We start from the raw sequence: 14,298 nt of genomic DNA, 5'->3' as shown, positions 1-14,298 counted from the left end.
AAACTGGAACATAGGAAGTTCCACCTAAACATGAGGAGGAACTTCTTTACCCTGAGGGTGGCAGAGCACTGGAACAGGCTGCCCAGAGAGGTGGTGGAGTCTCCATCTCTGGAGACATTCAAAACCCACCTGGACGTGTTCCTGTGCAACCTGCTCTAGGTGACCCTGCTCTGGCAGGGGGGTTGGACTAGATGATCTCCAGAGGTCCCTTCCAACCCTATGATTCTATGATTCTATGATTCTATGATTATCACTCTGGGAGCGAACAGCGTCTGGACAATACGCTGTTAATGTCAGAGAGTTCAGTTGGTTAGAAGAGGCTTGGCTGCAGAGTAAAATTACTGAACACAAAATTGGTTCTGCTTCACCTCAAACCAGGACGCTCCCACGGGCTTGCTTGTACCTACAGGAGTCACGCCAGGCCACACCGTGTCTGGGCATTTTCCCTGCAATGTTTTCCCTCGTCTTCCTCCCTCCGACAGCCCTGGTCAGGCTAAGACCCCGTTTTACAGGGAATGTGAAGTAGGGAAGAGAAAAGCAGCCAAGGTTTTAGCCTTGTGTAGGAAGCTTTGCGGCTGGGCTCTCTGAGGGGCTGGTCCAGCCCTGCAAAGCTCTACTCATGCCGTAGGCGAGTCCCATCTGCAGGTGCTGCTGAAGGCTGCGCCTTCTTCTGTGCCTTTCTCCTCTGGTCCCCTCAAGAGCCCTGATGGGCCTTTGGGTTCCCACCCAGGGCCCTCGCTGGGCCTTTTGGTGTCCTGCCAATGGATGGGCTTCAGCTTGTTGTCTTTGCCACGGGACCCCTCCTCTTGTCTTCTCAAGGCCTGTTTGCCTTCCCCTGTCCCCCGGGACCAGTGTGTGGGCCTTTCGAGGCAGCTGAGGGGCCACCAAATGGCCTTTGGGTGCCTCCCAAGGACCTCCATTTCTCTTTGTGTGCTTCCTAAGGCCCTCTGCTTGCCCCTTGGTGCGGCCCTGGGCTCTAGATGTGCCCTTTGCCGCAGCCCAGAGCCCTCTGGCTGCCTCTCGATGCCCACCCCGAGCCCTTGGCGTGCCTCTGGGTACCCACCACGGCCCTCCGTGTGCCCTTGGGTGCCACCCAGAGCCCTCCCGCTGCCTTTCTCTATGCCCAGGGAAATCCTTTTATCCTCTTGTCCAGTGGATCCCCGTGGGGAGCCCCCCCACGCCTGCATGCTGACGGAGCAGAAGCAGAGCGACACCCTGGAGGTGTTCGACCCAGCCGACGTCCAGCACATCTTCTGCATCCGCTTCCCCTCCTCCATCCGCATCAGACAGGCGGTCGTCACCAGCACAGAGGTGACATGGACCTTTCTGCTGCTCACAGGTTTGGGGGGGACACTGAGGAGATGGGGAGAGCACCTTGGGGTGTGGTGACACTGCGGGGAGGGGGACACACGTGCCACATTCAGCCCCTGACTTCCCCGTGTGGGAGCGCAGAGGAGAGGCAGGTGTACAACCTGCAGCTGACCCTATCCCTGACCCCAGTGTCATCCCTGTAGGTGCCATGTCCCCATTGTTGTCCCCACAGGTGTCCTGGCCACACCACTGTCCCCAGCCCTGTCTCCGTCCCTCCAGGTCTCTTGTCCCCCTCCCTGTCCCCACAGGTGCCCTATGCCCTGGGCTGTGGGGACAGCGGCCGCCTGCTGGGCTGGTTCCATGGCAGCATCAGTTTTGTCCACCTCCGTGTCACAGTGACACCAGGGGACACTGCCGACCCCACTGGGGGCTGGAGAGGGGCCCCCAGGCTCAGTTGTGTTTTCTAAAGTCTCCTTTCAAGAGTACAAAAACACATTTTTTGTTTCCAAAGCTTCTATTTCAGGCTCCAAAAAGGCATTTTTAAGATTAAGCCAGTCAGTTTTAGGGTCCAAGATGCATCTTGGATGTCAAAACCCTCATTTTTATGGTCCAAACTCCTCTTTTATGGACCAAATTATCATGCTTTTGAACCCAAAGCCTCATTTTTAGGTACAAACCCTCATTTACAAGTTCCAAAGCCCATTTTAAGATTCAAAGACCCATTGTCAAGCTCTAAACAAGCATTTTTAGGATCCAGCCAGTCATTTTTAGAGACCAAGCCACATCTTGACTGTCCAAAGCGAGAGCGAGTGGCCCACACGTGTGTCCAGATGGACCTCCAGGTGGGCCCTGGGGTGGCTGGGCAGCAGCCGGGCAGCGGCGTGGCAACATGACGATGTGCAGTGCGGTGTCGCGGCAACGTGACGATGCAACAATGTGCGTCTGCTCTCTAGAGCCGCTTGCTGGGGGACTGGCTGTGGTGGCCGCAGCTGGGTGCCTCTGGAGCGAGAGGTGCCATCGCTCTGTCTACCCGTCTTTTAATTACCTCCAGGGATGGTGCCTCAGCCACTTCCCTGTGCAGCCTGTTCCAATGCCTGAAAAACCTTTCAGGGGAAAGATTGTTCCTAATATCCAGTCTAAACCTCTGCTGGGGCATCTTGCGGCCGTTTCCTCTTCTCCTATTGCTTGTTTCTTGGGAGAAGAGACCGACCCCCACCTCTGTACACCCTCCTTTCAGGGAGTTGCAGAGAGCGAGAAGGTCTCCCCTCAGCCTCCTTTTCTCCAGGCTAAACAGCCCCAGCTCCCTCAGCTGCTCCTCATCACACTTGTTCTCCAGACTCCTCACCAGCTTCATTGCTCTTCTCTGGACCTGCTCCAGCCCCTCAGTGTCTTTTTTGGTGGGGGGTGCAAAACTGGACACGGCAATCAAGGTGGGCCACGTGCAAGGTCCTACACTTGGGTCAGGACAACCCTCGTTACCAATACAGGCTGGGGGATGACTTGATAGAGAGCAGCCCTGTGGAAAAGGACTTGGGGGTCCTGGTGGATGAAAAGCTGGACATGAGCTAACAATGTGCTCATACAAGGCTCCAGGGAGACCTTATAGCGGCCTTCCAGTACCTGAAGGGGCCCTGTCAGAAAGCTGTTGCAAGGCTGTTTGCAAGGGCATGTAGCCTTAGGACGAGGGACAATGGTTTTAAACTAGAGCAGGGCAGGTTTAGATTAGAGTTTAGGAAGAAGTTCTTTCCACTGAGGGTGGTGAGACAGTGGCACAGGTTGCCCAGAGACGGGGTGGAGGCCCCATCCCTGGAGACATTCAAGGTCAGGTTTGATGAGCCTCTGAGCAACCTGATCTAGTTGTCGGTGTCCCTGCTTACTGCAGGGGGGTTGGACTAGATGACCTTTCAAGGTCCCTTCCAACCCCACACATTCCATCATTCTGTTATTCCATGATTTGTCCAAAAGCTTGTTGCTGCTCTGGGCCCCCTTTAGGCAGATTTGTGTGTTCAAAAGACCATTTGATTTTCTTTGTCTCTTTGCTTCTCTCTGCGAATCGAGGGAGCTCGTGACGTGAGTGTAAGCCTCACTGCGTGCAAAGAACAATTATGGACAAAGAAAGAAAGTCCAGGGCAGGGAATCTTTTGGGAAGTCTTGGGATCTGTGATTTAACAAAAATTATGTTTTCTGTTGGTCTAAGGTTAGCCACTGTAGGAAGCAGATTTCGGTGGGGGTAATGTGGACTTTACACATTGCTGAGGAATGTCTCTTTTTTTTACTGAACTATGCATTCCTTTGTTTCCATTTGTTGGCAAGTGACAAACACCCTTCTGTGTCCGTGTGCTGCTCGTTCTCCAAGTAACCCAGGTGGGAACCGGTGCCAATGGGCTGAACCGCACAGCTTCAGTGGAGGAAGCTCAGATTGGAACAGGGCTGCTGTAAGTCCCCGGGGGCTGATGAGAGAAATGCTGGGTTGGGGGCAGGATGAAGACTGGCCATAGGTTGTGGAACACAAAGGGTCTTGATTTTCATATCTGTTCAGGCTGCATTAGCAGACGCTCAGGATCAGTATCACGTATAGACTGCTGATTTCCATTCATGTATAAGCAGAAAAATAAAGTAGGAAAAAGAAAAAAGAAACCCTTTCTTCTTGTTGTTTAGTAATCATATTATTTCACTTTGATTACATTCCTGAAACTTCTCTAATTAAGCACATGAGAATTGAAGACTTTAAGGAAAAATATGCCCAGAGACTTGACTTGTTAGGGCGTTTTGCATGTTAATGAGCCCTCTGGTGCCAAGTGCCTGAACTGCAGATCCTGAAAGACTGAACAAGCCTCAAGACAAGTAAAAGTCAGCAGCAAACCTCCAAGAGTTTCCGAGAGTCCTTGGAGGCTGGTGAAGCAGGAAGTCAGAGGTGCTGCTTGGAGGTGGAAAATCAAACGTGGAATGTGGTTGTGAAAGCCCTTGATGTGTGTCACCAAGCAGGACAGCCAAGCCCTGACCACACCTGCTGGGAAAGGGGATCCGTCAACTCACGGGATGCTCACACCTCAAGCCCTGCTCCCCCGGACACTGCTTCAAGGCTTCTAACAGAGATGCAGACAGCTGCATTGGACATATGTATGTTTATATTTTTTTTAATAGGTACTGATACTCCTTGGGAAATCAAACAAACTCCTGAAGGAGTATTGAAGGATTCTTGATATGGTCAGGGCTGTATAAGGGCACATGTAAAGCATCCCTGCACCTGATGCGAATTAATTCGGTGGCCATGGAAGCTCTGATGCACACACAAGCTGCCGGTGTGACCAGGAAGGGGAAGACTGGATCTAAACAGCACGTTTCCAAAGCTGAGAGCATGAGCGTCATGGTTTCACTGCAGGAGAGCTCCAGCCTTGGGGCAAAATCACAAAAGTGGTCTAGTACATCAGGGCCAGCAAATGTGTCTGGGACAAGAAGGAAATGATTACTGCAGATGACAGAAATCCCCCCAGCCAAGGTGCAGCTGTCTTCTAGCGACAACCCTTCCAGTTCCGGAGTCTTGCAGAGAGCAGGGGGTGGCACAGAGCCAAGTACTGTTCATAGCATGTGGCCACCAGCAGGAGCCACTCTGTACCTGCCAAAGGTGCAGGAAATAGCCCTAAGAGCGCTGTGAGCAGAGATGGTGCTGTGCCCAGTGGGAGGACAGTCAGGGTGGCGGAGCTGTAGCAGGTTTCCAGGTTTTCCACCAGCAGCCCCATGCTGAGGCTGTTCCCAACTGCAATTATGGGGCAGGTCATGGGAGGGAGGAGGAAGAGATTTTTCCTAAGGTTGGGGACGTTCCCCATTCCCATTAGGGGAAACGCCATTGATGATGACAAATTGTCTTAATCCCCTTTCCCCTTTTTCCATGGAAAATTTTAGGTCTTCCTGTCCCCTCTCTCCTTGTGGGTACGCCTTCGAGTGACAACATTTGTTTCTCTGTTAGGTGCCTAAGGACATTGGGAAGGAAGTTCAGAGAGGTGAAACACGGAGGTGTCTGTGCTTCTGAGTGCATCATAGTCCCTAGACGTGCTCTGTTCTGTGTGAAGGGTGAGAAAAGCCATCTTCTGGAGGGCAGCGACACTCCTGCTTGCAGGACTCTTTCGGAATGCGCGGGCGAAATGCTCTGTGGACATGCTGCTTTCAGACTGTGTGAAACAAGGGATGGACCATAAGGACAGGGGAGGGTGAGGCAGCACACAGAGGCACTTGCGATGAACCGGAAAAGGTTCACAGTAGCATATATCCCAGTGCGCGACATCCAGGTGGTTTCCCAGAGGACGTTCCTCTCAAAGTCAAGTTACTCGAAGACAGAGTGCATCCCACAGGCCTTCGTGGACGCTCTGGGAATAGCTGGTGGCACTTGTGCTCAACTCGGGTTCCTCTCCCCACATGCACATGATGTGCATGCTTGAGTCTCCTCCATGCAATGCACTCAAGGACTTCTGACCTCATCAGGTGGCACTTTCTCGGCTCGCTGTGGCTCCATCAAAGATGTCCCTGAGGCTCCTCAGGGAGCCCTGAGGCTTTAGGGGAACCCTAAAGGGAGGAATCTCCTGTAGCCCTGCAAACCACAGTGCACATTTGAAGTGCCAGAGGTGGCCCGAGACATGTGCAGGTATCTCTAAACTTTGATGGAGCAGTTCAGAGGGACAGGGCAGCGTCTGGGGCCATCATTTTGGAGGCTCTTGGGGCATTGCTTTGGGCAGCTGAAGTGACAGCAGATGGCCACCTTTAGGACAATGAAGCCTGTTCCTGCTCACTATGTACAGGGCAGCCTATAGAGCTATTCCTCTGAGCAAATGGAGTCATTGCCATCTGAAGAGCTACGTCTCTCTCTCTTCTCCACCAGCTGTCTTTACCAGATCTCCATTGGCAGTTAGGGCTGGGTTCTCACTGGCACCCCTACAATGCCCAACCGAATTCAGGGCAGCTGCCCAATTTCAAGGTTAACTCCATCCTGTGGAGCTGCCTGCACAACTGCGTGCAGCCGGCAGGGACAGTACAGGACTTGCGCGAACATCATCCCCATTCAGAGCAGCCGTGTAAGAGACCCCAAGAGACCTTCTGAGGCGTTCAGTGCTTTCCTTCAAGCAACTGCAGTGAGGCAAGTGCTGTCCCATCTCAATCCAGTAGATGCAGGGAGTGCTTCTCCCACATCCCTCAGTCATCCCTTTGATGATGCAGTCAAGGAACAGAGCAATGATTTTCACAGTGTTCCTGGATCTCAGGATACCCATAGCCAAGGACACTTGCAAAAGCCCCTTGTCCTGCCTGGAGATCAGCTTCACCTGCACCACAGGCCCTCTGGGGCTGCAGAGACCCCGCAGACAGCAAAGCCCTCTCCTGCTGGGGCTGCAGAGTCCAGCCCTGCTTCTCTCTCGTCCTGAGGAGAGCAGGGATTGATCTCCTCCTTTCCCCTTTACATTGCCATCTGCCATCCCCCCCAGCATGCTCTGACGCAAACCTTTTGCCTGCACGGTACTTGGGCACTGGGTAACAGCTGGCTTTGTTGCACGCCTGAGCTTGGCCCTGGTGCCACGACTGAGGTCCAGCACATCTCTGCTCTGACACAAAGAACCTATAATGAAGGAGAGGAAGGGGACCAACTCTTATTTAACCAACCTGAGGAAGCCTTGGGCTCACCAACGACTTAACGTCTTACCGGGGACATCAATGACCCTGTGTATTGCGTTGACATGGCTAGGTTTTGGTAGGGGTGAGGGGGCTGCAGAGGTGGCTTAGGAGAAAAGGGATCAAGAGGTGACTCCATGTGAGAGAGAGCCACTTTCAGCTGGCTCCAAAAGGGACATGCCACTGCCCAAAGCTGAGCCAGTAAGCAATTCTCGTGGCACCTCTGTGATAGCATATTGAAGCAAGGCTAAACAGCAGCGTGCAGTCACCGTAAGAGAGAGGAGTGAGACACATGGAGAGAAACAGCCCTGCAGACAGCAAGGCGAGTGGAGAAGGAGGGGGAGCGGGAGTGAAGCTGGGTGGGCACCTGGCAGCCAAAAGTCAGCCCAGCACCCCCTGACATTCCCAGGAGAGCACGGTGCAAATGCTCCTTGAGGTGTCTGGAGGCTCTTTGCCTCAGCTTTTTAGCACAGCTGCCAGATGGGCCAAGCAAGGCGATGCTCACCTGGATCAGAAAACCTGTGTCATCCTTGTCAGCCTTGGCTCTAGTAGCAAAGAAAGAGTGGAGTCTCAGCTCCCGAGGGAGTGAGGACGAAGAGCAGAGTGCAGATTCCAGGTCTCAGGGTGGCAGACATTGGCCTGTTCTGGGAACTTTCCGTTCAGGCTGGAAGTGACCTTGCAAGATTTCTATAGACCAACATTCTACGCAAAGCAGGGTCACAGCAGAAAGTGCCTGCAGCATTTGGGTGCTGCCAGTTGTTAGGGAGTTCCCGCAAACTCCAGATGCTTTCAATGATGATGGAGAGTGGCTTTACTGTGGCATCGTCCTGCCCTCTCAGCTCCCTCGGATGCCACCCCTCCAGTCCCATAGACTGGTAAGGATTGTGTTTGCTCAAGTAACTCCTGACTCTATCCAAATTCACCACGGTTTTTTCTCCCTCCAGAGTCCTGCCTCAAGGCACAAAGGCCTGGGAGAGCTTGCTGGAGGAGACCAAGGCAAGAAGGACACAGAGAATCTCAGATTCATCTACACCTGCTGTTACTAAATTCCAGCAGTGGCCACTCATTCTCTTTGTTTCTTCTTTAACCGTTCCTGAAGCAGCGGCCTCTCCTCTTGGTGCCCTCGAACCCTTGCCTTGCAAGGGTCTACACTTGGGAAGCTCTAGCTTACCTAAAGCCATCCCCATTTCTCCTCTAGAGACCCAGCATCTGTAGTCTGGCTTCAGTCTTTTCTCACTCCCCTTGGGAGCTGAGACCCCACTATTTCATGGTCGCTGCAGCCCAGGCTGACATTTTCACACCCCTGATCAGAATTCCCTCTGAATTGACTGGACTCAGCAACACCTTTGTTGGCCTACCTTGCGCCTGTGCAAAGATGTTGTCCCAAGAGACCCAGAAACCGGCTGGACAGTATGCATGCTGCTGTGTTCCCCTTCCAGTGGTGTCAGGGTCATTAATGTCTCCAATAAGACCTGGGGTCATTATTCTGGAGACTTCCTTGTGTTGCTTAAATAGGCAAATGAGTGGAGATCCCAGTGTGATGTGCTTCCTGTTCCTGAACTGCTCTGCATCGACTGGATGGAGGTGGGTCAGACCCTGCCTCATTGCCCTCGTGGGATTCAGTTGCCGGCCAGCAGAAACTGAATCTATGAGACATGGCATCTGGAGTGTGTGTCTCGCACCCACTCTGAAGGCGATGCCTTTCCCGTAGGTCCTGTGCAGTCCCTGCCGGCCACCTGCAGTTGTGCTGGAGAGCCCTGGCACCTCCTGTAGCACAACAGGCCTGTCCATGGCCATTGAGTAGCTGCCCTGAATTAGGTTAGGGGATGTGGGGATGTCCATGAGACGTCTGCCGTTACAGTCAGTGGGGATCTAGTATACACGGCTGATGGAGAAGATGGATGAGGTCAATGGCAATGAGTCCATCTGGTCCCCTGACTACCTCAGAAGGCTGCCCTGGGTTGAAAGAGTAGGGAAAAGTTCAGTTGTCCAAAATGTGGGCACGTGCTGGTGGCCAAAGGAATTCCTCGTGAATCTCAAAGATGGTGGCACCAGATACTGCCCTGTCTCTATGAACTGCTCCGTTAGATCTTGCAGTTACCGGCACGAATCTTGGACCACGTCTGAGACCTGAAATGTCAGTAGGGGTTTGAGTCTGAAGAGCTCACTGCTGGCCTCCATCTCCAGGAATGACGCTGGGAGCTGAGACCAGCAGCTCCCATGCAGCAGGTGCCTATTTTGCGCCCACCTGAAGAGAGGCAAGAGGAATCCCCCCTCCTGTGGGATTGTGGCAGCCCTAAGTGAGAGCTGAGTCCACTTCACACCCAGGACTACAAACCAAGGAGGAGATGCCTCAGTTGACGAAGCCGACTGCCTTCGCTCAGCGGGGGCAAAGGAGATCTGGCACTGTCCAGGTTTCCTGTCTCATACCAGAAGGAACAAGACCTTTCTCGTGCGCAGCTCTCTCTGATAGCAGAAATTACCCGGCTGGAAAGAAGCGTCTCTCCAGAGGTGCAAGAGAGACCACACAGTATTACTTCAGTCTCTTTCCCAGCAGGTTCCCCTGGAGGCACAGGGACACCTCCAGGGAGCCCCGAGGAGGCAGAGAAAGTGACGTCTCGGGCTGGTCCTCTGCGTCTGAGCTGGGCTGGGCTCCTGGCATGGAGGGAGCTCGTGGCAAGCGGGCAGCGCTGCAGAGAGACAGCTCTGCCCAGGAGCAGCTCCTCTGCCAAGCGCAGCAGGGCTGAGGGCACTGCCTGCAGGTAACGAGGGGAGACGTGTGAGGCCAGCGGAGCTTAAAGGCAGCCTGGGGTGGGAGGATGCTGAGAGCTCACTGGGAGAAATCCTCACAGCCTTTGCACAGTCTCTGGCTGCAGGGCATTGAATCTGCAGCTGCTGGAGGGATCTCCAGAAGCTGGAACAACCCCCAGCCTACGGGATCTGCAAGTACCACTCTCACAGTTTCTCTAGTTTCGAGGAGAAGGACAACGTGTGGAGCAGGGCTTCCCTGCTGCACCGTCAGAGGGACAGGGCATGATGTGTCTCTGCTGCAGTATAATGCAGAGAGGCTCCCTGGAGCAGTCTCCTAAAGCTGGCATAGCCCATGGCTAATGTGATCTGTCAGGAAGGCTCTCAAGGCTCCGTCGGTGTTGAGAAGGATGTGCTCGAGAGCAGGGCAGCCCTACCACATCACCAAAGGCACAGGGCATGTCGGCTGCCTTCTCCCCGGGACGGCTGCCGGGCTGTGAAGGTGGGTGTGCGTGCAGGGGTGCTCAGGGCTGTCCTTCAGAGCAGGGTCCCCGTGTCCCAGGGAACTGTGTGCTGGGCCAGGGACTCTGCTGCCTGCCAGGGTCAGCTCTCAGCCTGCCCGGGGAGCTCCCCATGGCGCTGCGGGGAGAAGCTGTGGGTGGAAGGAGTGACCCCAGTCGTGTCACGGCAGGGTCCTTCTGCAGTCGTGAGGGTGCTGCGTGGGTCGTGTTTCCTCCCAGCTCCAGATCACCCCCAGGACATTTGCAGAGGGTCCTTTTGGAGAAGGACTTCAAGGCAGCATTTACCTGAAAGAAAGAGGGTCCCTGCTTGGAGTTTTCCACTCCTTCTTTGCTGGATGGGTTGTGAGAGAGAGGATTTTACTTCTCCGTTCTGGAGAAGGCAATGATACCCTGGTTCTAGCAGGAACTTTTCTAAGCTGCCTGTTAGCGCTTGCAGGCACTTGCCCTGAGGGCAGAGCTGAGCACACAGCAGGTGTGGTGGGTTCTCTGAGCACTGAAAGGGAGGAGACCTGGGGACAATGACACAGCCCCAGGCAGAGGCAGCTCCGGGTGGCAGAGACATGGGCAGAGAGTGAAAGGGAGCTACTGCAGGAAAGGTCATGGGAGAGGGGATTCCAGGCCCTCCCTGCCATCCCCTGCAGTGCAGGTGCCTTCCCTGGAGACACTCCGTGGTCTCCTCTCCCCACACAGTAGAGTCCTCCACCCCTGACTATCCCGGGTATGAAGTCCTGAGTGTCCTTCCCAGTCGCCCAACCACCAAAGAGGAGAAATCCTTGAGTGTCTGACTGTGTCTCCCTGTCCTGACTCTCTTGGCAGGAGAACTGTCCTGACTCTCTTGGTAGGACCCACAAGGTTTCACTGGCAGCACAGCAGAAATGCCAGGGATTTCTGCCTTAAAAACACTCCTGAGGTGTGGTGGGGAAACTACAACAGAACAACACCAACAACAAGGTGCCCTGAGCTCTGCCCTGCAGTCGGGTGACAATGCTGAAAAGCCCTTTGATGCCAGGAGTGGATTGAATCTGAGATCACCCCGTGTTCCTTTTTACCCATGGCTGTAGGGCAGGACTGAACCCTGCAGAGATCTCAGCTCTCTGGTGGACTATCAGCCAGCACCAACCAGAGTGTACAAAAAGGACCTGCAAAAGGTCTTCCTGAAAGGCGAGAGCCAGTTTGGTGGGTTTCTAAGGCCAATTGAATACTTTAGTTTGAGAGAAATCTTCCCCAACTTCTCACTGCTTTTCTTTCCATTAACAGGTCTCCAAGCCCAGGGGCAGAAAATGTCGAATGGCAGCTCCATCACCCAGTTCCTCCTCCTGGCATTTGCAGACACGCGGGAGCTGCAGCTCTTCCACTTCTGGACCTTCCTGGGCATCTACCTGGCTGCCCTCCTGGCCAACGGCCTCATCATCACCACCATCGCCTGTGACCACCACCTCCACACCCCCATGTACTTCTTCCTCCTCAACCTCTCCCTCCTTGACCTGGGCTCCATCTCCACCACTCTTCCCAAAGCCATGGCCAATTCCCTCTGGGACACCAGGGACATCTCCTATGGAGGATGTGCTGCACAGCTCTTGTTCTTCGTCTTCTTTCTTGCAGCAGAGTTCTGTCTTCTCACCATTATGGCCTATGACCGCTATGTGGCCATCTGCAAACCCCTGCACTACGGGACCCTCCTGGGCAGCAGAGCTTGTGTCCACATGGCAGCAGCTGCCTGGGGCAGTGGGTTTCTCTATGCTCTCCTGCACACGACCAATACATTTTCCCTACCCCTCTGCCAAGGCAATGCCCTGGACCAGTTCTTCTGTGAAATCCCCCAGATCCTCAAGCTCTCCTGCTCACACTCCTACCTCAGGGAAGTTGGGCTTCTTGTGGTCAGTGCCTGTTTAACCTTCGGGTGCTTTGTTTTCATCGTGCTGTCCTATGTGCAGATCTTCAGGGCCGTGCTGAGGATCCCCTCTGAGCAGGGACGGCACAAAGCCTTTTCCACGTGCCTTCCTCACCTGGCTGTGGTCTCCCTGTTTGTCAGCACTGCCGTGTTTGCCTACCTGAAGCCCCCCTCCATCTCCTCCCCAGTTCTCGACCTGGTGGTGGCTGTGCTGTACTCAGTGTTGCCTCCAGCACTGAACCCCCTCATCTACAGCATGAGGAACCAGGAGCTCAAGGAGGCCATTAGGTATCTGATTTCATGGATTTTTTTCAAAAGGGAGAAATGTTCCACCTCTCTCCACAAATGACTCCCGCACTGTTTGATTCCATCTGCTTTTTTGTGTGTTTTGTTATTGGCTTTGTGTTTTTAATGATTACATTTCTCATCATTGCTGTTGATATTGTCATTTATGGTTTTTATGCTCCCACACAAAGGTTTCACTTGTGTCACTTCACCTGAGACATTTACGTCTTAGTTTCACCTGGTTCCCTTCTAAAGATGTATTTCACAGTGGCTCAGAGCTGGCCTCTTTCACAGAGTCTCTGTTAACAAAGCAAGATCTCCCTGGTGCAGTGCTTTAATGCTGGGGTCTTTCTCCAAACATGCCTGAGGAAATTCACCCCTGAAGTTCTTCTTCCTCCATGTGTCCAGGAATAAAAAGCTGACTGTCCGTTTGTAACATTTTAGAGATATTGGACTGGATTTAGGAGTCACCAGTCGGTGTCTGGTGAGAGGTAAGATCGTGGGTTTAACTGAGGGACGTACCCCAGCCCTTCACACAGATGACATAAAGGCCACCCATCCTGTGGGAGGGGAATCTGGAGCTGTCTGGAGAGGCTGGGGTTTCTCCAGGGACAGCATGTTCCTGGGGTTGTGCTGGGATGGCAGAGGTCAGAAGGATGGGGTGTGGGGCCTCAAGCAGAGGCCATGTGCAGACCTCCTCTGGGCACTCTCCCGTTCCTCCCCACCTGTCTACAGCAGGAATTCCCACAGAGGGACAGACACGTCCAGGTGTGGCCACACCACGGCTCACTGAAAGGGCATGAAAAGTCAAGCTGTCTGGGTAGCCCTCTCCTCCTAATCCATCCCTGTGTGCAGCTGGCCTTGTTCATGGTCAGCCTGCGCCACTGGCTCATGTGGTGTCCCTCATAATGCGTGGGCCCTTCTCCTCAGGGTCACTGCTCATCCTGTCATGTCCCACCTGGCACTGTAATACGGTGTTTTTCTTCCCCCTGATGCAGGACTGGCCACTTCTCTTTGTAAAACTTAAGCAGTTCCTTCTGGCTGACTCCCAGAATTTCCCAAGGTCCCCCTGGACTGAAGATCCATTTTGTTCATTCTTCATGTTTGCGTGCAGGCAGCTCACCATGGTTGTGGTGATGCATCAGCACAAGATAACAGCACGAGGAGTTGCAGGGCACTACAGGGAATTAAAGACATTCCTAATTTTCTACTGTCCAGCAGAGGAATTGTCAGGACAGCTATGTTAGAAACATCTTTGTGCCCCATAGAGAGGGCACAAAGCAAGCAAATGTAGGGCCTGTGGGGAAAGAGAAGCTGGGCTGTTTGTAGAGGAATCTACGACAATGGTTAAAGAAAAGAACTTGGGAAGGGGAAAGAGGAAAAAGGAAAACCAAAAGTTCAACTCAGGATATGATGAAAGCGGTTTGGAGATACCCGATGAGCAGCATTGAGTCAATGCCTTGAGTGGGACAAAAAACCCACAGCGGAGTGGACCAAAGTTATGTCTGCTTACTTCTGTGGTCATGGGCAACGTGAGCGCTCTCCCCCTCATCATGAAGGGAAGACCCGTGGTGGAAGGAAATGCACAGTCTCTCATTCTGGAAGGGACCTTGGGAAGACTCCAGACCAAGACAATCCACAGTCTGTGGAGAAAGGGCAATGAGGATGGGGCTGTTTGCATGCTAGTTAGCGTTAGTGTTAGATGTGTACCTCTATAGATACACAGACAGCACGGATCCCTCCAGGAGCTGGTCTCAGACCCTCCATCTCTCTAGAAGCTGGCCTCGGCATTCCCTCATCCCTCCAGTTCCCCCATGCACAGACAAGCACACACACACACAAACAAATGGCCCTCTCCAGCACAGAACCACGGAACCCTGGAGGCTG

The 14,298-nt window shown here is 53.5% G+C and overlaps 1 protein-coding gene across 1 annotated transcript; it reads left to right on the top strand.

Annotated features, from left to right (window-relative positions):
* Positions 1-11,860: 11,860 nt before the first annotated feature.
* On the top strand, positions 11,861-12,379 carry LOC134527064 (olfactory receptor 14J1-like; the record flags this gene model as incomplete). The annotated part of the gene is made up of 1 exon (XM_063359403.1): positions 11,861-12,379. A coding segment is annotated over exon 1 (519 nt), but the record flags the coding sequence as incomplete, so codon positions are not given.
* Between the last annotated feature and the right edge of the window lie 1,919 nt (positions 12,380-14,298).

The sequence above is a fragment of the Chroicocephalus ridibundus genome, chromosome 25 (genome assembly GCF_963924245.1).
Source record: "Chroicocephalus ridibundus chromosome 25, bChrRid1.1, whole genome shotgun sequence".
Classification (NCBI taxonomy): Eukaryota; Metazoa; Chordata; class Aves; order Charadriiformes; family Laridae; genus Chroicocephalus; species Chroicocephalus ridibundus.
This window is presented reverse-complemented; position numbering and strand designations above follow the sequence as displayed.